Source organism: Parambassis ranga, chromosome 2, assembly GCF_900634625.1.
Source record: "Parambassis ranga chromosome 2, fParRan2.1, whole genome shotgun sequence".
In the NCBI taxonomy this organism is placed as follows: Eukaryota; Metazoa; Chordata; class Actinopteri; family Ambassidae; genus Parambassis; species Parambassis ranga.
This window is the reverse complement of record NC_041023.1, coordinates 9118416-9143428: the sequence shown is the minus strand read 5'-3', so window position 1 is coordinate 9143428 and position 25013 is coordinate 9118416. Positions and strand designations below refer to the sequence as shown.

At 40.0% G+C, this 25013-nt stretch overlaps 1 protein-coding gene across 1 annotated transcript in view; it reads left to right on the top strand.

The window, feature by feature from the left end:
* Positions 1-25013, top strand: part of gabbr2 (gamma-aminobutyric acid (GABA) B receptor, 2) — a 127223-nt gene that overhangs the window by 26927 nt on the left and 75283 nt on the right. The window contains exon 2 of the mRNA XM_028399215.1: positions 11552-11689. Within this exon, the coding sequence (XP_028255016.1) occupies positions 11552-11689 (138 nt within the window). The remainder of the gene's footprint in view (positions 1-11551; positions 11690-25013) is intronic.

The following is a 25013-nucleotide window of genomic DNA, read 5'->3' as shown; positions in this document are numbered from 1 at the left end:
AATATGCAGGGATTTATGCATTTTTGATGCAGCGTGGGGAGGAGTGGAACTCTGAAAAGGCTGCATGACCTACTTAGAGAGCCGTGGAATTCAGACGACTCGTCATGCCACAAAAGGAGAAAAATATTTCTCTCACTCTCTGTCTCTGTGTCAGAAAGATGTATGCAAAGTGGGCTGTTCTGCTTTTTTTTGCCTGATGGTGTTAAGTGAGCAAGGGATATGGTATATACATGCAGTAAATTTATCAGAGAGGGTTTCATGTCTGTCACTTTTAACTTTACTTTGTATCCTGCTTCATGGGCTGCATCTTAGTTTAAGCCCTTTCAGGCTGTTTTATTTAAAAGACTCTGTAATGAAGTGCTTTCTGACATCCTGCAACACTTCTACCCCACAATCCACTGAGATGGCATCTGGCTTGCTGACACACATGCACTGGACTAACTGCAGCCTCTGTCCCCTTCTAAAGGAAAAATGCAATTTTCTTTGCGACATGGACTTGTACACAAATTAATTTTCTTTTGCAGTCTGGCCCCCTTTCTTTCTCCTCCCTCCATCACCCCTTTACTCTTTTTTTTTCTTGGTAGCTATGGCAACACTGTATTGTACGTCAGCTTTTCCAATGAGACAATATTGCCGGCTGCTCAGGCTGTCACATTCCTGCTTTACCGTCACCCAGTGGGGCGAGAGGACTGGGGCGAGACTCCAGTGGCTTTCCAGTCACCTCAATACAGGCTACTCAATAAGCGATTCATTAGAAAAGACAAGCACTCACAGTCAATGCCTTCGGCTGGAGTGTTTATTTGGTCCGGAAATGAGCTATTGTGAGACAAGAGTCGACCACCTGGTTTGATGGTTTATGTGTATGTGTCAGAGTCCATGTGTGGTGGGCATGTAGCTCCTTATGATTGATGATTGTTTGTGGACACTGTTGGCATGGCTCCCAGCCTGGTTAAATATGTGCTGGTTGATGAATCCCATGGTGCACAGTGTTTGTGTGGGTCTGCATGTGTGAGTGCATGTGAGCTGTTGGCTTACTAGTGACCAAAAATGTCTTTTATAAATTTTTTAGTTTTTTAGTTTTAAGGCATTTGATGTGGTTTAAAATATATTTTAACTGGCAAACATTTAAGAAAAATAAGGTTGTGTTGGGATGTATTTATTGGAATAAGGACGGATTTATGTGTGATACAATGATACATTTATGTCTGCTTTTAAAGTTTTCATTGGTCTGTACAATCTGACATGGAAACCAAGAATTGGCCTTAAATCACACCAGTACTGATCCTGTGTGTACTACAGATTGCATCTCTTTATTTTTTTCTCTTTCCCAGCATGTCATTACACATTACCTTCAGTTATATTCTGCAGTGCTCTGTGCTGTCATGTCGCACACTATTTGATCAGTTTTTACTAACATAAATGATTGACAACCACATTTGCTTTCCATGTTCTGTTAGTCCACTCGTTCAAAGCCCCCCCTTAAGGAAAATAGGTTTAGGTGATTAACTAAGAAAGTAATTGGATTGAGCAGAAAACTTCAACGTTTGCATCCAGTGAAGATGTGTTAATGATGCAATGCTTACAGCCGTGACCCTTAATGACTTTAACCCTCCTGGAGCTGAGAGATGAGAAGAGAAGGAGAAAAAAGGGGATGATCGAGAGGTGGGAAGTGAAAAGAGAGTAACAGGTGCAAAAGAGGAAGAGAGGTGCAAGCAACTGTGAGACAGACAAAGTGTGTGTGTGAAAACATGAGAGAAAAAGAGAGATGATGATGATGATGAAACAGAGAAAGAGGAAGGGGAGGTTAGGGGGGAAAGAAGGAGAGTTTTGTAGTCTAAACAGAGACCAGGCGAGGATTCCTCGGAGGCGGTCTTCTGCTGTAACAAGATTGATGTGTGTGGACAGAAGAATCCTAAGGCTACAGAGACGGACAGCCTGAACTGTGCTGTATCCTACATAGCACACACACACACACACACAGACACACACACACACACACCTCCATGCACCCACTCACAGTCACAATCCAGCTCTGCTATCCAACATGCCTGCACATGCCCCCCATCTGTCCTCTGTGGAATGAAGAGTAGATTCTTCTTCAAAAGTTGTCAATAGATGGTCCACCACTTCAGAGAAGGATGAGTAATCTGCCAGGGTCCATCCTTTCAAGCCTGACTAAATGTCAACAGCAATGTGTGCTTTTTCCCCTCACTGCATTTCTTTGAAATAACCAACAGTAAAGTAATAGAAAGGACTACAAGGCAATGTCATCTGAACACACACGGTTAAACGTGATTTGTGTGATGATTAAAAGCGCCCTTCCAAAAGGCAGTGTCAAACTAGATCTAAAGTAAACTCCTATTATGGGTTACATGTTAGCAATTAATGAAAACATCAAATGACTGGCAGGTGCAGTCACAGTAACACAGAGTGTGTGAAGTGTCATGTCTCACAGTGTAACTATCCACACATCATGCTTTTAAACCTTCAGAGAACAGATTTTGGCCAGAGCAAGTTTGTCAGACAGAATAACCCCCTGATGATGTCAACAGGATTATCTCAGTTAACTTGTGGGATGGAGTTTCAAAGGTGTGAAATCTTACCAGGCAAGGAGGGCTTAATGAAATTCACTATCTGGTTGCATCATGGGAACTCAGAGATCCCACTTTCTTGGAGCTTAACTCAAGTGGAATTTTGAAAGTCTAAACCATTTTAATTTTAATTTTACCAAATAAAGTAAATAAATAGTAAAAAGTAGTAGTAGAAGTTACATTTCATAAATTAATTGCCTTTATATTATTATTATGTAGAAGTTTTTTGCAATGTTTGGGCAAATGTACATACATTGCAGAGCTAATTTGGCATTTTGGGAAAAATGTTTGTATTCTGTTGCTGTGGGTTAAATAAGAAGATTGATATCACTTACAAGTCAGCAACCAGCAGTTTAGCTTAGCTTACTTACCAGACTGGAAATAAAAAGATTGGCTCTTCACTGGTGACCTGGAAACTTCACCGTGTCAACACTCTTGGGTGTCGCTGCACCCTGCCAAAAACAGTCTAGCAGATAAGCCTATACAAAAGATTGTTTTTAATCTTGGTTTTTTTGGTAAACAAATGCTGGTAAGCAGCTTTGTTACCTTACATCATCAGTATCTTTTCACCAAGCTGGGCGACAATGAGATATATTTGAGTTACTTTGTCATATTTTTCTGTATTTCCAGTGGTAGCTATCCAGCCAATCATGCACTCATTCCAAGGTCCTGCAGTAAAAATCATCATTCCATGCTTCTCAGCCCTTTTCTCGCTCTGTTGGGCAACTGAACAGATGCAGCCCACCTAGTTTTTGTATGTTTCAAAATGGTTTTTCACCCTTTTTCCCTCCAGCTGAGTATGAGTGATGGTCCCAGACAGCATTATATGAGGTAAATGGGGCAGAGAGAGCTTATAAAAAGTGGAGGCAGGGAGTTTTAAATATAAATTCTTAGAAAGCAGAAGCCAGTGATACCAAGCAAAACGTGTGCATTTGTACAGAAAGAGTTTTCTTTAAAGGTGTGCAGGGTTGAGAAGGTGGGGCATTGGGATTGAATCGGACGGAATGCTTCCACACACAGTTGTTGTCCATAAAGCTTGTTGGCCATAAATCCCAGTTGACAAGAGAATTATAAAGAATTTTATGAGCTCTTATTATTCAGTTTATAGGCTGCTTCAGTTGAGGGTAAAACTCAAACATAATCTAACACGTATCTTTAAGGATAGCAATTTTTCAATTTGAGCTCATTTTAGGTTTGTACTGTCACTGATAAAATTGAAGAAAAATTATACAAGAAACGCCTTGAGTGCAAATCCACTCTGATGCATTTGTTTTGTTAGCAGCAGATATTACAGTTTCCCAAATCACAGAAGAGTCAGAGAAACAACTTGCAGAAATATCTTCCTTTGTCTGCGGTAACCTTGGACAGATCAGTCAATCTGACTTGTAATTCCGATGCTGCATTCATTCACTACTCTACATTATCTACAATCATGCTGCTTTTGTTCCATCTCTTTCCTGCCCAGCTTCACTAAATTCATCGATGGGATGCAGGGGAGGGAAAGAAACTATTGACTTAATAAAGGGCTCTCCCTCTCTTCAGTTACTGTAAGAGCTGTTTGTTTATTGAAATTCTGTTAGGCTATAAGAGGCAGCCTTCCTCCTGTCAAACTAGAACAATGGATCTTGAGGAACTGGATTATTATTCTCTGAATGTAAAGTAAAGTTTGGGTGCAAAAAGAACCACAGTTATTGATTTTTGTTTAAAAAAAAATGTCTGAAGATGGTAGACACACTCCCTCTCTCTTTTTGAAATAAATTACACTGTGTAAAATGTGGAATGAGAATTACTTTGACAGAGATGGACATTAAGTGTCAGCCTGTAAAATGAATGTTGTTTCCCTTCCACTCTCCTCTCAGCCTGTTCAGTTCAGAGAGATTTCACTTTGGTCATTCCCTCTCACTCGGTATCATAACATGTTCCAGCACAACAACCTGTAATAAGCTTAACATAGGGTCTGCTTTCTGCACTGCACACATTGCTAATAAAGGTGCAATGTGTTCACTGTGATTTTAGTACCACTGGCCAGTTTGAGCATATTTCTAATTCATGAGAGAAGCGATTTCTGTTATTGTTACTGTGTATTTGTCAAAGATTGGGTTTTTGCTAGCATTTACTTAAGAATCATAATTTATCCTGTGAATTTGTGTGTTTGAGAATAAGCATGAGCACAGGGGGAGAATATTGTGTGTGTGTGTGTGTGTGTGTGTGTGGGAGTGACAGAAAGTGAAAAAGAGCGAAAGAGACTTGTCACCACCGAAGAGGCTTCCAACGTGCCATCATGGTTATCCTGGTGGCCATCTGAGCTCTCCAGAAAGTGAGAGATAGATTGAGTGCAATAACAAGAGCCAGACTGCACAGAGAGAGGAGGAGATGGAGGGAAAACAGCCATCAGCTTGAACAGCCCAGTCAGTCTGTCGCAGTGGATTTTAAAGGCCAGTCTCTCCCCAGACAAGTAGTAAGTTCCTCAGTCTTTTTTTCTTCGTGTTGCAGGCATGCGTTGTGAAGGAAGCAGATTGAAAAAAAGAACTGCATCACCATCCTTCCTGCTCTCAATTTTACTTCATCCACTCTCACTCAATCAATGTGTACTCCCTTTAGATACACCGGGGCCTACTGTTTAAATGTTACCACAAGGAGCCATGATGCTTGCAGCATACACATCTTATTCTCTCCTGTTCCTCCTTCTCCTCTTCCCCTTTTGTCAATCTTTTACAAGTTTCTCACTTCTCGTTTCAGCTATTGCTTTTCCACTGGTTCCTTAAGACTGTGAATTACCTGTCAGCCATGTCTTCCTGGTCATTTAGAAGGAGAAAGAAAGGACATGGTGGGTGATATGTTACACCCCAGTGGACCTCTCAATTGCCCAAGGACTCATTGATGGGGAACAAATAGCTCCAGCTTCTAGAAGATTTTATGTGAAAGGACGGTAGCAGGTCTGACAAGGCAGAAGTTCAGAGAACAGTGGGGAGTGTTGACCCTAAATGACAGATAAATGACCCCAGTGAACTCAGGGGTGTCCTGTTTATGATTAGAAGATAAGTTACACTGCCTTTTCAGTCAAAATGTAACATTTCCTCCAGCTGCTGCAGACTCATTCACATACACAACAGACCTTGTGGTTCTTCGACAGTAGCTAGTATTGACAGCCATGAGAGAGTTTAGAGGATTAGTTGGGTTTGTACATGGGGAAATAGATAATCTTCTTTAGATCTGACCTATTGGCTGCTAGCTCTATAGGGCTTTATAATGCCAAGCATATGTTTTAGCAATCACTGGATTCAGTGTGGCTCACATTTCCTCTCCTGGCTTGTGGATGTGGAAGTAATTGAGTGAGGAGTGCATGCTGGAGGCAGCTGTTACAAAAGACCAGCTTCTTGCATCTGCTGCACTGCTGCTGCTGCAGAGACATTTAAAAACATCAGGAAAAGATACTACAAAAGCATGTGTCTATCCTTGGATGATTTGAAAGGTGACTTTAACAGTAATTGTGTTTCTGTTGACAGTCCCAACATATATGTACAGGTATCTTAAAGTGCTCTAGGGGTTCCTGAGTTAAGATGTACTGACTAAAGTTGACCAAAACATTAGAAATACACAACGTTGCACACAAGCTATAGCTATAACATATACACAGTTTACAACTCAGGGTAACGGTAACTTAACAAATGAGGCAACAAGGTGTGCACAACCAGTCTTGATCCAAGAAGACACATGGTCTGGGGTGGGCTTTTTGCAAATGTTGTTGTCTGTAATGGTCTATGCTGTTGGTCTTGTCATGAATAAGCTCAGTGTGTGAGCAGAGCAGATTGTTTCTGACATCAGATCAGGCTCTCTCCTCCCTCTTTTCCCTCTTTCCCCTCACTTATATGTATGGGTGCAATATTCGGGCCTCAGGTTGCTGATTTGGGTGAGGTAATTTGCCATTAGGCGAGGGACAGGTGCAGCTGCCTCTGTTTGTTGCGTTAACAAGGCATTTCATCATGGTTAGCTCCAGCCTGGCGCTCTGATCAGCTCTTGTTCTTGTCACACTCTTGTCATGCACATGGACACATACAAAAGCACATGCACACATACAGTTACACACACATAGACATAGACACACTTTGGTGGACCAGGGTCATCCCACATGTGTTAAGCAGCAGTCAAAGCTGCATATGTTGTTCTAATTAGTCTCTCATTTTAAAGCACAGCATCTTGTTACACAAAATAGGTGACCTAACTTAATTCATATAGCCTTATTGTTTGAAAAAAATCTGTAGAAAACTATAGAACTATAGAACTAAGAAGAAAGAAGACAATATGACCTTTTTCCAATGGGGTTTTTTCCTCAGGTTTTGATTACATCAGGTTTTGATTACATTACATAAAAAAGGTTAAAAATGCATTTAAGAGCAAGATTCCAGAGCCATATCCTCACATTTACCCTAATTGATTGTGATATATCAGTAGCACAATAACAGTAGGCTAATGTCATCATGTAATTATAAATCAATAGTAGTGGATCTTAGTAGCATTGTTTAAAGGTCAGTGGGAAGGAAATGTAGTGAAGACAATAGATTGAGGGCCATTTGAAATAAACTCTTCCTCGGCCAGCTGCTCCATCACTAATATACTCTAAATGGTAAGGGTAGTGGTGCAAAGTCACTGCACTGAAATGTCAAGCTGAGGAGGAGGCAGTTTGCACCAATAAGTCCCGGAACTGAAGCAAAACTCCAGGCAGGGTGCACACTTTGTGACTTTGTGGTCACCTGAAGTAAATTTTCTGTTTATGGATCTTCAACATTAGACAGGGTTATATGCCTCCCTTGAGTTTCCATTTTCAGGTTCTTCCGCCATTCAGCCCCCCTTCCCTACAACCACACACACCTTCCTTGGCTGTCTCCCAAGGCAGTCAAACAGATTACTACGGGCGTTAACCCCATCGATCTGCTCCAAATGGCCTCCAAATGCCAGGAATTAGATTTCAGACTGGAGGAGAGGGAAATAAAGTGCTGTAGTATTTCTTGCTGCTCTACTTCAGAGTTACGTGCTCCTACCTCATTGTCCTCAGAACTTATTTGTGTTTTTCAGGACTGTGACATTTGTCTCAGTTTATACCTTATTTTGAGCCTACTTCTCCAAAAAATATTGGATGTTAGACACAGCCCGCACCTGTTGTTGATGTCTCATAAATGTCTCAGCACTGTGGAATAGACAGCAAGTAAAGAGGGAGTGCAAGAAAATGTCATTATGGCATCTTAATAGTTGAAAAATCACCACTTAAAAATTACCTTAAATGCTATAGTAAATGTATTTTAGGGGCAAATCTGCAGAGCACTGAGCAATCAGTCTCCCTGTCATGAATACTGTATTGTGGGGTTATAATAGAGAGCAGGTTAATAATACTGGGTGACTTGGCTTTATTAGTGTATGGTTATATCAGGCTAATACCTCTTCACTCCTGTCCTTCTCACCCTTTATTCAGCTGCTTATTTCTCACCCTTTAAACCACTGTCACCTTCACTATCTCCTTTTCTCTTTGTGTCTTATTATACTCCACTGCCTCTCTCCTCTCTCCCGCTCTGTCTATCCAAGTTTTACAGCATCTCCGCAGCTGAATAAGTATTGATTAATGTCTGAGTGGTTGTGCTACCTAATGAGAGGCTAAATATAGCCATCGCTACACGGCCCACCGCGTCGTCCTCCCTCATCTAGCGCACAGAGTGTGAATTGTGAATAGTCACACGGTTGGCATGACAACACACTGGTCAAGGCTCTGTGAGCAATCACAACAGATTGTGTAGAGGAGTGACTAAACGATTAGCAAAAGAAGAGATCTGCTAAAAGTCAAACAATTTTTTTGTTTTGATCACTGAGGTGATTGATCAACCAACAATTACAAACCTTCTTTACTTAAAGTTTTGGACCCAAGCTATGGCAAAGTAATTCAGAGAAATTCTGTTTGGCTTCTAAAAATTGTGATGCCAATTGTTTTTCTTTCACAGTTGTAGACTAAAAAACATAATTTTCTAATTGCAAAACGTGGCAGCAGACTGTTACCTGACCTGGGGTTAACATCACCTTCACATACATGTACAGAAACACACTTGTAGACCATCTGTTGTTGTGGCTCAATTGTTTTAAGGTGCTTTAATTTGTTGCAGAGGGAATAAGGAACATAACAGTTCTTTACCACCTACAATACAATGTCACTCTGCATAATAAATCAGCTTAAACCTACACTATCACCAAGTCCTATTGTACTCATGTTGACAAATTAGTTGCCCACATGTCTTTTTCTTCCTGCGACTGACAGTCATACAATACCAACCTACTTTGTTATGGCCAGCTGGAGAGAAATAAATGATAAGAGTATGCAAATAGGATCTCTCTTCTAATAGCTTGCTGCTTCATTCAGCTGTGTGGCCAGGATAAGGAATACCCACTGTGTCTAATCACATCTTCTCCCTCTCATTTCACCTGAGGCATATCCACAATCTAGTCCTTTTTTGACTGCCATTACAGCAAACATTGTTTTTTTGCTGGTATGCACAGGGGGGAAAAACATGTTTACCAGCAATTGTTTCTTTTTACTTTAAAAAAACATCCACACTGAGAATGAGTTAAATTATAGTATGACTGTGAAGAACAGACAATGCATCGACCATATATGCATATACTACTTGCGCAGGGTTTCCCGCAGTGCTTTATAGTTACAAATACCCTCAGCCTTGACTGCGTCACCTGAAAAAAAATCTGTGCCATCCACGCATGCATGCATAGACAGTAAAATAAGGCTGCATCAGGGCTGCAGCTTTATTGTTTTACTCCGTACTCTACATTTAATTCCTGCCGCTAATAAACAAATCGCCACTAACGGGCACACAACCATGTCTGGGTCTCAGTACGCACACACACTTGCGCGCACTCATTCACGCTGACCCACTCACTGGTCGCACGCACACACACTCACTGCCAAGTTTCCTAAAGACATGCCATTTGTAGAATAATAAAGTATACCAAACATTGGTATAACACTATATCACTAATATGTATTAACACATACCAACAAGGTATTGGTCCCTTAGGAAAAAACTTTATTTAACAATAATTTAACGTAATATAGATATATAATAAAATATATAAAATAATAAATACCTGACAGACCGCTGACATCCCATTATTCCCGTGTCTACCGGCTGCTTTCCTCCGCATCTGAGCACATGCCTGCAATACATAAAAGTCACATTAATCACAATCAAACAACTTAAAAAGTATGCTAAAGCTAACCTGCATACCTGTACTACAGCTTCCCTGCACGCCAGTGTGGAGCTACGTGTGCACCGGCCTTACTCCACCGGCCAGAACCAATCTGCAAAAGCTTCTTTCCTTCTGCAGGAGCTCTGTATGCGGGTCGACATGCCCTCCTCTCTTCCCCAGCTTCAGGTCTATGTACCACCCGTTACAATAATAATATAATAAATACATAAATAAATAATTAATTAGCGGCCAATTACATATGTGCATCTGTGTGTGTAATTACAAAAAAAATATGAAACGTTGTGGATGTGGTATAGTATGACTTTTTTTGTTTTTGTTTGACTACCAAGTTTGTAACCTCACAAATCCAAAGATATCCAAAGATATCTACCCCAGAAAATAATAGGAAAATAATATGGACATAAAGCCCATCCACCCCATTCTCATTAAAATGAAAGAGACAAGAGATGTAAACTTGTGTCTACCCTGAGGCTCTGACACCTGCCATACACTTAATAAAGTGCACTAACAGTTTGCAGCATACAGTCCTATATGTCCGGTCGGAATCTCATTTCTCCACATTCGATTTTCAGTTTTTCAATCTACCGCGCGCAGGGCCACTATACTTTGTTCAGTAGAAAATCTCATTCAGCTGCTGGCTGATGGCTAACAAGGTCAAATGACTCTCCAGACGAGATGGACTGTGTCAGAAGACACAAACACACACACACACAACACCTGCCATTCACTCAGTCATTCAGTCCATCTATCTATCAGCTGCACACAGGAACACTTCCTGAATTGAGTGGCAATAATAGAAGACTGAGGGAGGAAGTGTTTACTGCTGATAGGAATATCATTACATACTGTGGAAATCGGGGCATCACAGCAAAAACAGTTAGCAAGCTCATGTAGCAATCAATAGAAACCTACACTGTTTATTTCCTCTCTCCCCTCTCATTTCTCTCTCTCTCTCTCTCTGTCTTTTTGCACACTTTTCCTGGTTGCTATAGTGACATAAAAAGGCTGTATTCTGCAGCACTGAACCAGAGCGGGGGATCACTCTCTTGCTGCCTGTGATCTACATTGTTTTACATGATGGTTTCAAAACACATGTACACTAGGATGCAATTATGGTAGCATGTGCCACCGTGCTTACAGAGTATAACAAGATACATGTTATTTAAATTTCATATTATTTAGAAAAACCTATGTGGACAGCAGCGAATGTGCTGTTTTTATAGTTCATCCAAGAACCTTGCTTAACATTTGTGCAATTATTGATTCATTGAGTGACTCAGAGATTAGGATACTAATTATGTCTTCAGCTTACATCTCAAGTATCTTCTAAGGCATCTCAGTTAAAAAAATATTCTGAAATAAAATCAGATGTGCAATTTAAAAAAGTTTTGATGCTCTTTCAAATTCGTCCTCTCTTTCTGCGTCTATTTTCATCAAACATTTTCCTAAATTTGATATAATCTCCTCCCTTTTCTTGGTACTCTTCATGTGTCTACATTAAATAAATAAATAAATAGTCTACATTGTCTGGTTGCTGTTTTTGACATCAATTCGCTGTCAAGTTTTTTAGTGGGTTACATGTTAAGAGGTTTGTTTATTACTAATAAAATTCTTCATTCTCTCTCTGTCTCTCTTCCCCTCTTCTCTATGTCTTGCCTTTCTCTCCCTTTCCTTCCACCGTCTCTCTCTGTCTGTAGTGTGACAATGCCAAAGGTCTGAGGGCCTTCTTTGATGCCATATGCTACGGTCCGAAACACCTGATGATCTTCGGTGGTGTCTGCCCCTCTGTGACCTCTATCATCGCAGAGTCCTTGGAGGGCTGGAATCTGGTGCAGGTAAGGGGATGTGCTGTGTATTGTATGTGTGTGTGTGTGTGTGAGTGAGTGTGATATGGAACTTATATATCATGTTGTATGACTGGGAAACTCAAGTGCACCTGGTACAAGAGGTTTCATCATGCATTTCTCTATAATGTAATGAGAACATTATAACTTGCTGCTTAATTGAGTTTCCAAAAAAATCCTGCTTCTTACTTTTGTAGTGAGCAGATTTTCAAAGGGGTCCCAACTAATGGCTTAATCCTTCATTAACCTTGCCAGGGTGAGTGTCTAATTGGCATTGCTCAAATCCCCCTCCATTGAATAATCAGAGACAGACTTAAAATGCTTTATACCAATAGTACAAGGATGAAAATAGTTTTTTTAATACAAGCTTTACTAACTACTTGGACTTGAAAGTATGAAAAGGAAGCAAAAGAAAATGGGCTTTGGGGCTGTTTAGTCATTGGCATGTGCAAATAAAGGTTTTACCACTCAGGTCAGTTGATGGTAATCACCTATTAGACGTTTATACAAGTCCTTTTACCATCTATTCACTCTACTTCCTACATGACATCTGCTGCCATTAGATCATCAGAGCTTCTTTATGGCTCACTGTTGAAATGTTACAGCATTAATTCTTGTATGGCAAACTTTTGACCCCCTGATTTATTGCTACAGCCTCTTTGATTGAGTGTGTAGCACAGAGGGGAAATGCCTCCTTCCAAATAATACATTTTATGTGCTGCAAACCCTGCAAAGGTTATCAGGCCTAGATAAGGAAGGAGTGGAGCTTGTGCTCGGAAGAGATATCATAATTCAAGAGGCTGTGTTTTGAACTGAATGTCACATTACGTGACATACTGTATTTCTTCCACTTAGTGTGAATCTTCTGCTTTTCATGTTTCTTTTTGCTCACCGTCTTGCTCGGGTTATTCAAGAGTAAAAAGATCGACAGGATGAAAAAAATTAAAGGATGACTAATTTTTTTTCTGTTTGTGTTCGCTTCCTTTCAGAGGTAATGTTACCCATTACAGAGTGAAAGTTCAAGTCATAGTTGAATTTTAAGCACTCTTCAGTATTTGCGGTGTGGTTTGTGTGTGTGTGTGTATCTTTATGTGTGCATGTTCCCCTCAGAAGAGGAATCTTCTGCTCTGCAGAGCACTGTTTGGCACTGTATGTTCACTGGGGGACTTTACCATCTAGGCTCCCTTTTCTCTCAATACACACACCAGCACTGAAAAATTCATGCCACTTTGATCCTAAACACACGTCTGAATACCATGCAGTGAGTGAGTGGGGGGGAAATGCAAACACCAATACTATGGTTACAGAATTATATGCTGCTAGTCCTTAAAGTCCTTATATGCATGCATTTTTCTATAAACATGTCAGTGTTTACACACACAGCTTTGGTTTAAGGTTGCAGTACAGTATCAGAGGTTACTGTGATGTCTATGCAGACCTGACTTACGTCCTTAGCTTATGGGTCATCAAGCAGCCATCATGTGAGCTGGGATATAGCATATAGCATTTGGTTAGTCAGTGGCACCACTTGCACTACACTCTTGTTCAAGCTGGTATTTTTTGCCTTAGAGAAAGAAAATGAGGGTTTAAAAGAAAGACTGCAAAAGAACTAAAAAGGAGGAGCATTGTTGAGACTGTAAGTAACCCCACAAATTTAGCATGCCCCATCAGTGGGAACCCATTTTTAAAGCTGTGAATTCTGTCACCCTGCATATTTAATACCCAGCCCTGGCACCTCTTCTGCAAGACTTGGTTTGGAAGGAAACAGAGAATTTTCCATGGTGATTTTATGGGCCAAGCTTAACAAGCTCATCATTTCCACATCAAAACAGGGAGCTGGCAGATACTATCTACAGTGGAGATAGCTGACAGAACAACCACTCCTGGAAAAAAAAGAAGCTTAATCACACACCCATAAAAATAGCATTCAATCAGTGTTGATGCCTAATGAAGTCAGCTTTGAAAGGCTCAACAAAAATAAACTCCCACTGCATACCCGTTCATTATGGACTGTGCACACACTTGAAGGCGCATACTCACACTTAGAACACAGCAGGTTTTAGAAGGGTAGTATTAGCGCAGATATTTTTGTACCAAGTCAATAACTAATATTTTTTTACTCCAGGTAAAATATGTTAACACAAAAGCTTTGTATCAGTGAGGGATAAGGGGAGAAACAATAGCACTATAATACAGATAAAACCACTGATACCCTCAATGAAATGACTCTTCTTCTATGTTAAGTTTAATCATCATTGATTTTTTTTTGTTAAACTCCTAAAGCTCTATCAGCAGAAAAGTTCTACTAACTTTGGTGAGAGTGCGAGGCAGTGGAAAAAAATCTAAAAAAGAAGAGGCAGTTAAAAAGGAACTCATTTAGAATAAGAACTTGCTACACAGGTCTGTCAATTATTATACATTTATAAATTTATTGTCGTGCTAGTTATGAAATGGCTCGTTTGTCAACCTCCTTACTCCTCAGCAGCACTGTGCCTTTGGTCACATTTAGTATTGCAGCAATGCTACATGCCCTAAAATGACGGCTCAAGCAAATTAAAATGGTGCAGAAGAATGCTACCAGGGCCAGAGGACAGATGGCGAGGAGCGGATTGAGGGAATGATGGAGGAACAGGCAGACTGGGGCAGACATAGACCTTAATAGCATAAAATTGAAATTCAAAGAAGCAGGGCAAGACGCAGCTGTGTTTGTGAGCTGCCATCAGCCACAAATGCCGCTGATTGCTGTGTTTGTATTTCTGTGAGACAATGAATAGTGAGGCCATCCTCTTGGCAGCCATCTTGGTGAGTGATTAACCTTGTGTTCTCCTTACCAGGATATTATATGATTTCAGAAAGTGTTTGGCGTTTTATAAATAATTCTTGGCGTAGGTATCAACGTGCTGCACTCTGTTTATTCTAACTTAGGTCCGTTTTTCCTCTTCTCTGCAGCAGTGACTATTTTCTGTAAATGGCTCATTGAGTATCAGGAAATAGCCATAGCCCACCCTGCTCCTTCTAGTTGCTGGCCCCTTCTCACTCACCAATTAGGCCTATCAGTGGTGGCACTGTTCATTTTCAGCCACGTTGAGTGTGTAATGAAAAATTATGCCTCCCGATCCTTTTGCCTCTTGTAATTTAGAAGAGAAGCAGAAGACAAGAGAGCCTTATTCCTATGAAATTGATAATTTGTGAAAGTGTTCCAGCACACAGATTGATTTTTGAGGTTATACATATTTATTTTCTGTATGGACCAGGAAGTAAAAACGTTTTTAAATCATAGATATTCCCATGTTTCCTGTGCCTCATGGGTAAAGCTTTCAAAACTTTAGGAACAAAGCTGTGATTCATTTGTCTTTTTGGGGGACACTGAATAATGAAGTCAATATTTATGAGGTGGGAAAAAATGGATGCGCTTTCTCAAAGTATTATGGTCAAGACCTGGACATAGAGCTAATATTTACCTGTATATGAAGCTCATTTTTCTTTGCTACACACTGTATTGATTGTCGATGCTTCATTAAATCAGGCAATTTAGGGACAGAAAGGTTGCATCCCGGCTACGCCAAGGCAGCACTGTCGTGTTTTAAGCCCCTGCAATCTCTTTAGGTTCTTCTTTTTTTCCCTATTTTCTTTCTCTTGCTCTCCCTGAGTGCTACAGTGGATTCTTCAATAAAACATGTGATGCCAAGCACTGCAGTATTCTGCCTCACTTACGTCAAATCCTCCAGTGTACGCTATCAATTTTTCATCACTTCCAAAGTTTAGGCTAAAATCTCAGAGTGCAAGGGCAGGAATGGTGTGAGCATCACAACAGATTATCATACAGTTTATTAACATTATGAGTAAAGTTCAGGTTCCCCTTCTTGCTGAGCTTATGCATATTTTTGCTCGGTGGGCCACTAAAAGGTCCTCTTAAGCTTAAACAACTCCTGCCTTCCTGTCCATCATCATACAAAGAACAGGTTGATTGTCAGTAAAAAAAAAAACATCTGCCTCTGCCCATGACAAGTGTATTGCTTACCATTAGAAGGTAAGACATTGTGATCTTTTTCTAAACCTAACCAAGTTAGGTAGTAGAAGGTAGTTAATGTGCCTATTTCTGAAAAACAGCTCTTAAAAGAGAGAGCAAACAGTGGTTTACATGGTCATCAGGTACCCAAATTTGTTGCTGGATCTGGGATTTCTTCACACATGTAAAGACACATAGCTTAAAAAAACACACACCTTAAAAACCTCACTTCATTTACTTCTGCTTTCTTTACTTCCACTTTGTGAATGTGATTAACAGCACCATAAGAAGGCAAAGATGCTTAAGACAGCCAATTAGGCCTGATTTCCTCAAAGCTTCTATGAAACACCCAAGGAAAACAAAAAGTAGTGTCTCCCACTTGATCCCCGCCATCTTCCATTAATGTTATTTCTCTAACTGTCTGGGGAAGCTCTTGATGTCACTGCTGCATTTTAATGGACACAGACTTGATTGTTTCTTGTGATGCATATACAGCATAGAGGTTCCATTTGGAAAAGGAGTGGGAGGATGACTCAGAGCCTTTTTTTTAAGTTATAAATTACACTCCAGATTTATGGGACAGACTGTTGATGAAGTTAAACAAGGCAAATGTTGACATTTAAAGCAGAGCTAATTCAAAGACAAATGAGTCTGCTGCATAGATGGTGAGACTTCCTTTTGATTTCAATGTTTTCTCATAGAGTCTGCCACAGTTTCTTTGCCTTTTATCACCAGAGGCAAAAAAGCGGCAGAAAGAGACAGAAGATGATAATAATTACATGCTTTACTATGCATTAATCAAACTTTTTTCTGGTCATGAATGCTGCCTGCACTTGTATAATACACCACCGTGCAGTGTAAAGCTTGGCTCACACGTTCTGTTGTACCTATTCACAGTGTCGAATGCACGCAATTTGACAGGAAACAGTCATTAGCTAATTAGCAACATTTGTTGAATACAGCCTGTTAACGTGTTGCAACTGTTGGCGTCACATATTGAATAAACATGCTAGTCTAGAAGCACACAATAAGAACAAGAGCTTTGACAGAAACTCTTGTTGTTTGTGTTCTTCTTGAGGAAGGAATGGAAACAGTTTCTCTTTCTTTTCTACCACAGACACGTCTTTTCGACACCAAGGTCTATGAGACAAATTCAAAAGGAATACAAGATGAATATGTGCTGAAATCCACCCTTGAACTGGGGTACTATCATTCTGCCTGTAGTTTTCTGAAGGAAAATCAGGGTGTCATACTCACAGCACTAATGATGGCACAATACCTGCCAGTTACTAGCAAACATACACAAAGTATGTTAATAGTTCAAGCTTGTTTTAGATGTTTTACTCAAAAATAAGTTCTTTTTTTTATCATACGTTCCCATCTGTACAGACTTTTTTTGTACCCCAAATCTTGATTCTCTTCCCGTTTCTCTCTTTTGGGGTTTCCAGGCTTTGATTTTCCTTATTTAGGTCATAGAGTCCACTTTGAAGAGCTAGCTGAGTGTATACAACTTTTACTTCCATATGAAAATAAAGCTTTGAACAAGAAAATCTATTCTAGGATAAATTGAATTTGGTATTAATCTAACATTAATTTACTGTAATAAACCCAGATCAGACACATGTAGAGAATAACTGGTCTGTTTTGGTGTCTAAAATATAAATATAGCCTCTTAATTAAGCTACTTGGCAGTTTGACTCGAGCTGTGTATGGCTTTGCACAGCAGAAAGTATGAAATATATCATATATATACAAGGAGAGAGAAATGGGTTTAAAGCAAAGAATAGAGAAATAATAAAAATATTGCTATGAAAGACTGGCAGCAGACCATTCGGTCGACTAAAACAGAGGTCATCATCCTGATTGTTCTTTCCACCTGAAGTTGGAAAGTACCACAAACTACTGTTGTCTTATCCATTGATGTGTTATTGATCTTGTCAGTGGTCTCTTATGTGGTGATGGTAACCAGCCTTACAGGATGGGTCCAGGCTCTCAGTGCCATGTTTGAATTCAACTGCCCACTTCTTCACCATGATATATAAAGAGGCCCCCGAGATGCTGATGTGACTCTGTGGGATGAGGATGTGCTGGAAAATATTTGGGGGCCATTTATTGTTGGCTGACTGAAGAAGAGAAATAAACAATCATCCCTGTTAATCTTGTAGAATATTAGGAAGGGCTTCTGGCTCTCTTGACAGTAATTAAGTCTAATGAAACATTATTTATTTGGTAGTTTATTTTTAATTTGAATATGCTTTATTAAGAATGACCAATATATCAATAGAATATTGAAGAAGCATCTTGTTGGCTGTGTGCCTTTGTGTGGGCTGTGAATGGCTTTGTTTGGTGGTTTTTGTGTTTATGATGTAAATTGCTCTGAGAGAATGCCTGTCAAAAGAAGTTGTGAGGTGCAGTTAAGTAAACAGCTGTGAGATATTATTTTAGTTGCATTGTTCAAAAAAGATTCTTCTTTAGATTAAGAATGTTGTTGTCTTTGCAGAATCTGTCAAACCTGAATGAAGTTTCTGTTTTGAGTGATGTCTAATTTACATTGCACTGCCATGTTGCCAGTAAGCTCTTACAACCCCCCCCCCCCCCCCCCCCCCCCAAAAAAAAAAAAAATGCTCTGAATCTGTTCAGCTTCATCTTGTCTTTATTTTTTCTTAATATAGGGACAGTTAAGAATCACAGGGTTCTAGTACCTCATCGACCAAAAAATCTGTGTCGGAAATGGGCTTCTCTGAGGCCGGCATTAGGAGGAACCTTTGAAAGTATATCAAAAACAAGGGCAGACTCAGTGAGCAATTGAACATCAAAGAGGACCCAGCTCCATTACAAGCCATTAAAACCATAACGGCTGCTTGGAAAGATTGAAGCTTAGAGGATCGATAAAGGGCAGTTTAACTGTCTGACACAGCTCACTAATATCTGAAACATCAACTCTCATTCAGAAAGAGACAGGGGGAGAGAAAGATGGGGGGGGCGGTTGGGTGGAGGTACAAGATGAGGACAAACTTAGAGGAAATGGAAAGAGAAGAGAAAAGAGAGAGAGCTTTCCATCCTCTATCGCTCCCCCTTGTCTTTCTTCTCCCACCCCTCCCTGATGTACAGTAGTCCTGTACAGTGGTGATATAACCTGATTTCACAGTAGATTGGATCGGATAATGCACACACTAACTACATTTTTTTACACAATAAAATGCTGCACTTTTATACTAAATTTTACAGTTAGAGAAATTAAGTACATATGTAAGTTTGTTGGCTGTATTTACCTTAAATAAAATACTTTTCCATATTGCTTAGCGTATCAAATTCCGTCCATTGTCAATGCTTTTTTTGTGACAAACACCAGATCGAGGCAGAAAGGCTAGGAGAATCGTTCCACCTGCTTACATTGATTAAATTCCTTTCCCTCTTTGTCATTCTTTTTTGTCTCTCTTTCCTCCCACACGATCCTCTTTCCCTTTATCAGGGCATCAGAATGCGGAAGCTTTAAGCCTCCTTGAGATTGAAACTGAGCTCATTGCTATTTTCATTCCCTATCGGTGCAGTCATTGAATACCTCTCCTTTTCACCTGCGGCTGCAAATGGAAACCAGTATGATAAGTCATGATAAACGATAATGTCTCTCTGTACGCGTCAAGATATTCTATGAAGAGATAATCATATTAGAAATTGATGTAAATGCTTTTAGAAAAACAAAAATTGGTCTTACGTGGATCTGTGTATTCTGTAGTTTCTGTAGACACCACGATAATAGACGTTAACACATAATCAGTCATTCTACTACAATAATAGACGTTAACACATAATCAGTCATTCTACTACAATAATAGACGTTAACACATAATCGGTCATTCTACTACGGCTACTTTCACAGTCTCAAGTTGAAATGTTAAAAATGAATATGTCTTCTAAATTAATTTACTTACACCTTGCCATATTTGTTAATGGCCGCCGGTAGATGAGTTTGGTTTCCAAGATGTATTTCCCCTTTTTTGGAGGGAGTCAACTGTAGGACAGTGGCTTCATTGTGCTCCAATCACAAATCCCACTGCCAGTTGGTGTCCTCTTTGAACAGCTGTGCCACTCAGGCAGACAAACAATTGTTCAGATGGATAAATGAACAAGCTTATACATGCACAGATGCAGAGAGGCAAAAATGTGCGCATGCAATTTGCATGCAGACAGTCTTAAGCTTGCACACATCCAACTGGTTTCTCTAACGCCATCATGTCACGTCTTTCGGCCTCACACGCTTTTTCTTTCTGACTCTCTTCTCCTCTTTTTGTATCTTGATATTCTCCTGTAACAAAAGGGGGTTTCCTTTTTCAAAGGGCTTTAAAAACCCTTGGGCACACAAAGTAGGAATTGCTATAATTGGCGAAGACATGGTGAAGCATTTGGCACAAGGAAGTCCCATATTCCAATTATGCCGGCAGAGATATGGGCTTGTACCGTTTCAGGCTGCAGACAAACATTGCAAGAGAAGTACTTTCATGAATAGTCATAACATGCATTCTGCTGCATTATTGTGTGTTTATAGTTGTCAAAAGATTTATCTTTGCCTTTGTAGCTGCAGCATCACATTAACATGTAAATTGGTAGCATGATGTGCATGCAGAAAATGACAGAGCAGTTTCTTCATGTAATGTGACAATAGACACAGCCTATCCCAGCTCAGAGGCACGGTACACAGTGCAAAGGTTGGCACTCCATCACAGAGCAACATACGCATACAGACGACCATTCACACTCGCACTCACAACTTAACCTAACAAGCATGGCTTTAGAATGTAGGAGGAAGCTGGAGTACCATGAGAAAACCAATACTGGACATCTTTTTCTGCAATTTCTTGATCTGTCCGGACAGCTGTAAGGAAACGGAGAGATGTTCCTGACTTGACAGACATAAAAACCTTGTGACTCACACAGTGCTGTGGGTCATGTGAAGTGTATTTTATATATAAATGTCCTCAGATGCAGGCAGCATGGCACAGCTCTGTTTAAAATTTTAATTCAAACCTTTTAGTGGCTTGCAAGCAGGAGGGCCTGAGAGACAAAGCAGAGAGAGAAGCACAGCTAGCTCATTAGTAGAGAGTGGAGTTTGTCTGTCCTTGAACCTTTCTCTCTCCCTCTGTCTCCCCCACAAACTATATATGTATGCAGACACAAAAAATGTCAGGTGCATACATGTTTGCCTGCAGTATATGCTAATAAACACAAACGACGTGCATGTAACTTCATGATATCGTTCACAGGCACACCAAACACACTGACATATACATACACTAACAACCATAATGAACACAAGTTACAGATAAAAAGGTAAACTGGGGCAGAATGTTCTTAAACATTGCGTACATAATGCGGATGTAGTCTGACCTCCTTGAACAACACATACACTGTTAAGGTAGATGCATGCTCAACCTTTAAATGTATAAATACCCTTGTGGTATTAAAAGCAAGTTTGTGTTTGACATGCAGAGCTGAGTATTTCTACATCCAAATGCATCTGAAATGTTTCTTGTCATACTGTCTTCTTTCAGCTGCTGCTTTTTAGCTACTGCTGTCGTGTTCATTTTTATAAGGGGACCTCACATCCTTGAAACATCAGTGCAGTTTTTGCAGGAACAAGTTTTGTTGTTTTGTTGACTTTCCTGTTTTGCTTTAGCTTTTAACTTCTAACATGTTTTTTCCATAATTGCGAGTGACTTAGTATTAACTGTGCTGTAAATGACTGACAGCTGTCATTTCCCTGGAGACACCTACAGGAAGCTTACTGGTCGAGCAAAAATACATTTAAAGGCTCGTAAATAGTGAAAAAACTGGAGGATTCTGAGCAAATCTGAAACGATAGTTCAGTCAAAAACAGAAAGCTTTATTTATATCTGGACCCTCCTGAGTAATTTAAATGCAGTCTCTAATTTACTTTTTAATGAACTAGATCATAGAAAGTTGGTGTCTGTACAAGTGAGTTTTCTGAATACAAATATGAACTGGAACAGCACTAGCAAGTCTTTTTTAAGAGATTATACTGACTGTGAGTCAGCCACACTGGCATGTCTTTTTTTTTCTTTACCCTGACAGTGGAGTCTGTGGGTGGGTAATTGATGTCAACCTGTGTTGTCCTTTAGGGGTCCATTCTGGGACCTATGCTTTTTTAATCTGTATATGCTGCCACTGGAAAAGGGAGGAGACTATCTATCAAATACGTTAAAACAAACAAAACAAAATAACACTGGTCACAGTTACAAGGTAACAAATAATAACCTGAATCCTATTTTTTTCATTAAAATGTGCATTTTACATCTTTGATTATTTTCTTTTGGTTCCTGTGTAAGTTTCATTTTCAGTGTTTTCAGTCCAATATTTAATACCATTATATGCAGCTGAGGGGGGTGATACTTAATTTTCAGTTCTAAGGTGTCCTGTGGTGCTTCCCTGGAAACTGGTGCTCATATTTTTGAATAAACTGATAGCAGTTCTTTTAAGTTGTAGTTGTATGAAATCAGGCATGAAATGCAGGTGCCCTGAAATTTGATCTCAGTGAAAATTCAGTAATTATTTATTTATCTTCCTAAATGCTGATAAAGCATTACATTCCTCCCACACACCTTGGCCAAGGCCTTTCAAAGTACTTCCTGCCTCTGTTAATGAAAAACTTTTTGCTGAAACATCTATCTGGCATTCACACTAGCATTATGATATAAACACAGAGGGTTAGATTGCATTATGTGCACCAAATAATTAGTGATCATTAATGGATTTCCTTCATTCAATAAAGCAGACACTGTAGCGCTTATGCTCATGGATCACTGTAAAAGGTTGCAAAGGAAGATGTGAGATGTGGAATTTCATTGGCCATGTTACCTGATATTTACCGCTCAATAGGTTAACGCCAAGGGGGTCACCGTTCCCTGCAGGGAAACGCTGTGCATTTTTAAAGAGACAGCACAGACTAACCAGCAGGATGCCAGCTGCCTCCCTCAGTGTTAGGAAACACACATAAACACACCACCGCTGACCTTTACCTCCAATAAACACCATTAAATATGAAAAAGGACATAATTGAAAGTAACCACTGGCACTTTCTTCCTTTTTCCCCCACCTACCCACTCTAACGTTTTAGAAAATCCAGAGCCAACCGCACATTATCTGCCTTACTACTTGGCCAGTAATAATCTTGACATTTTCTGTGATGTCATTAGGGCACATTGCAAACACCACACACAAAGTAACAAGTCTTTGATGGTGCATGAAAATGTAAGTACAGCCAATTGAAACTTTGCAGTGACAGTCCAACCATCCTGCTTCCTCTCATCCATTCCAGTGATTTTTATATGAGGAAATGTGTCAAAGATTTACTACAGAGAGCACAAGAAAGAGAGCAAATTCATAGAGGCTATCAAAAGACAACAGTGGGTCAGTGGTGAGTGTGAAATATTTATTTTATTCATTGATTGGTTTTCTGAACAACTCCCTCTTTCCCCAACCCTCCATACAAACCCCCTCCCTCCTTGAACTCTCCAACCTGTTTTCATTGATCTGACAGACTGCGAGAGAGGCAGAGTGAGAATGTGGCCTGGTTAGATGTTTCATTTGCACTGCATGTTTATCCTGCAGAGGTAAATTTTGATTTCAAGCTCTGTTGTAGCATTACTTCCTTTTTCCCATCGGCAGACAACAGTGAGAGTAATCAGCTTAATTGGTATAATTATGGGGTAAGCAGTGAACCCTTGAACACACGCCTCTGCTTTTCTAGGCGGATATTGCAGATTATGGGGGTAAAGTTCTCTTTATCAGCAGTTGGTAAGATCTCCTTTGTCTATGAATGGGGACTTAAATGTGTAGAACACATTCGAACCACTGACCAATATTTTATGAGAAATGTGCCTAGTAAATTTACTGTAGAATTAGAATTAGTTATTAGAAGACCTAATAGTGAACTGACTAATTAGGCAGATGCAGGTTAGTCACTATAATCTAATCTAGAAAGAGTGATTCTTACAGTTGTATTTTACAATGTTAATCTGAATAGTAAACCTTTACAGTATACACCACCAGCCTGTTGTTCCAGTATCTACAGGTCTCATTTTGCACACATCTAATGCTGCCCTGCAGATGCCCAATGTTTTGAGTGGTATTCGGTCTTTGGCGTCATCTTGCTCAGGGGTCTTTCATGTTACTGGATGCTGGACCACCAGCCCACCTCATACCTTGGTCGTGTCAGTCAGACAGCCCAGGAGATAGAATTTTAAAAATTTACAGTCCTCTTTGAGCTAGCCTTTTGGCCCCTGCAGGTCTCTGGAAATTGAAAAGTCAGAGAGAGTAAAGAAGGGAGCTAAGGTGAGATGGAGGGAGGGAGGGAGGCCATGAAAGAGAGGGAGAGAGTTTTCAGTATAGCTGAACAGCCTTTGTATCCCCCTATAGCAAGATCTAGGCCACTTTTTCTTCCTCTCACACTACCTCTCCCTGCCTCTCTTCCTGCTTAGTGAAGGGACCCTCTACAGCAGAAGCCAGATGCTATCAGATTGCTGAAAAATTCTACTTGTGTTGGGGGCAATTCATTGAAATGAATCCTCAGACCAGTTCCTGTTTTCTCAGACCTCTCAACAGCATATTTCACAGCTGAAGCAGTTTCATGGACAGCATTTGAAGAGTAATTGAAAATCCATGGCCGATTGACTCAGACCCTTGGTAATTAATTATCGTTTTGTTGCAGGGCTCTAAGACCAACACCCACATCTGTATTTTGTGGCGTTCTTCTGGTTTGCTAAAGAACTTGGTAAAATAATTCAGTTCAGAATTGTTATCACATATAGGAGCATTTTTTCTTAAACCCGGGCCCTGTAATGACTTCAAAGCATCCAAAGCATCATCATGTTTGCATGCTGTTAGCATTAGAGTTGAACCCAGTAACAGCCATGAAATGTTGCATGGATTCAGACCTGCTTTAGTTTCCAGAATTCTGTGGGAAGAATGATTTGCTCACAGAATAAGGACCTCAACCCTGGCACACTTCCAGTCCTGCTCTTTGGTCCTCTTAACTTACTTTTCAAGTACCATAGTGACATATAGGTATTCAAGGTGCCTTCTGCCCCCTGAAGGGGGGATATGTTGAGAGGATTGGCACACATCCACTTGTTTAGATATACACTTGAAGGACATTTAGGTGAATACTTTGTTGTATCTGAATATGTGACTAGTGGGCCAAGCTTATGACAGGTCAGAAATAATTATAATGTTGCATTAGGACACCATAGCACAATGTGGCTGTCTTTAAATGAAATAAGGCACCCTTGT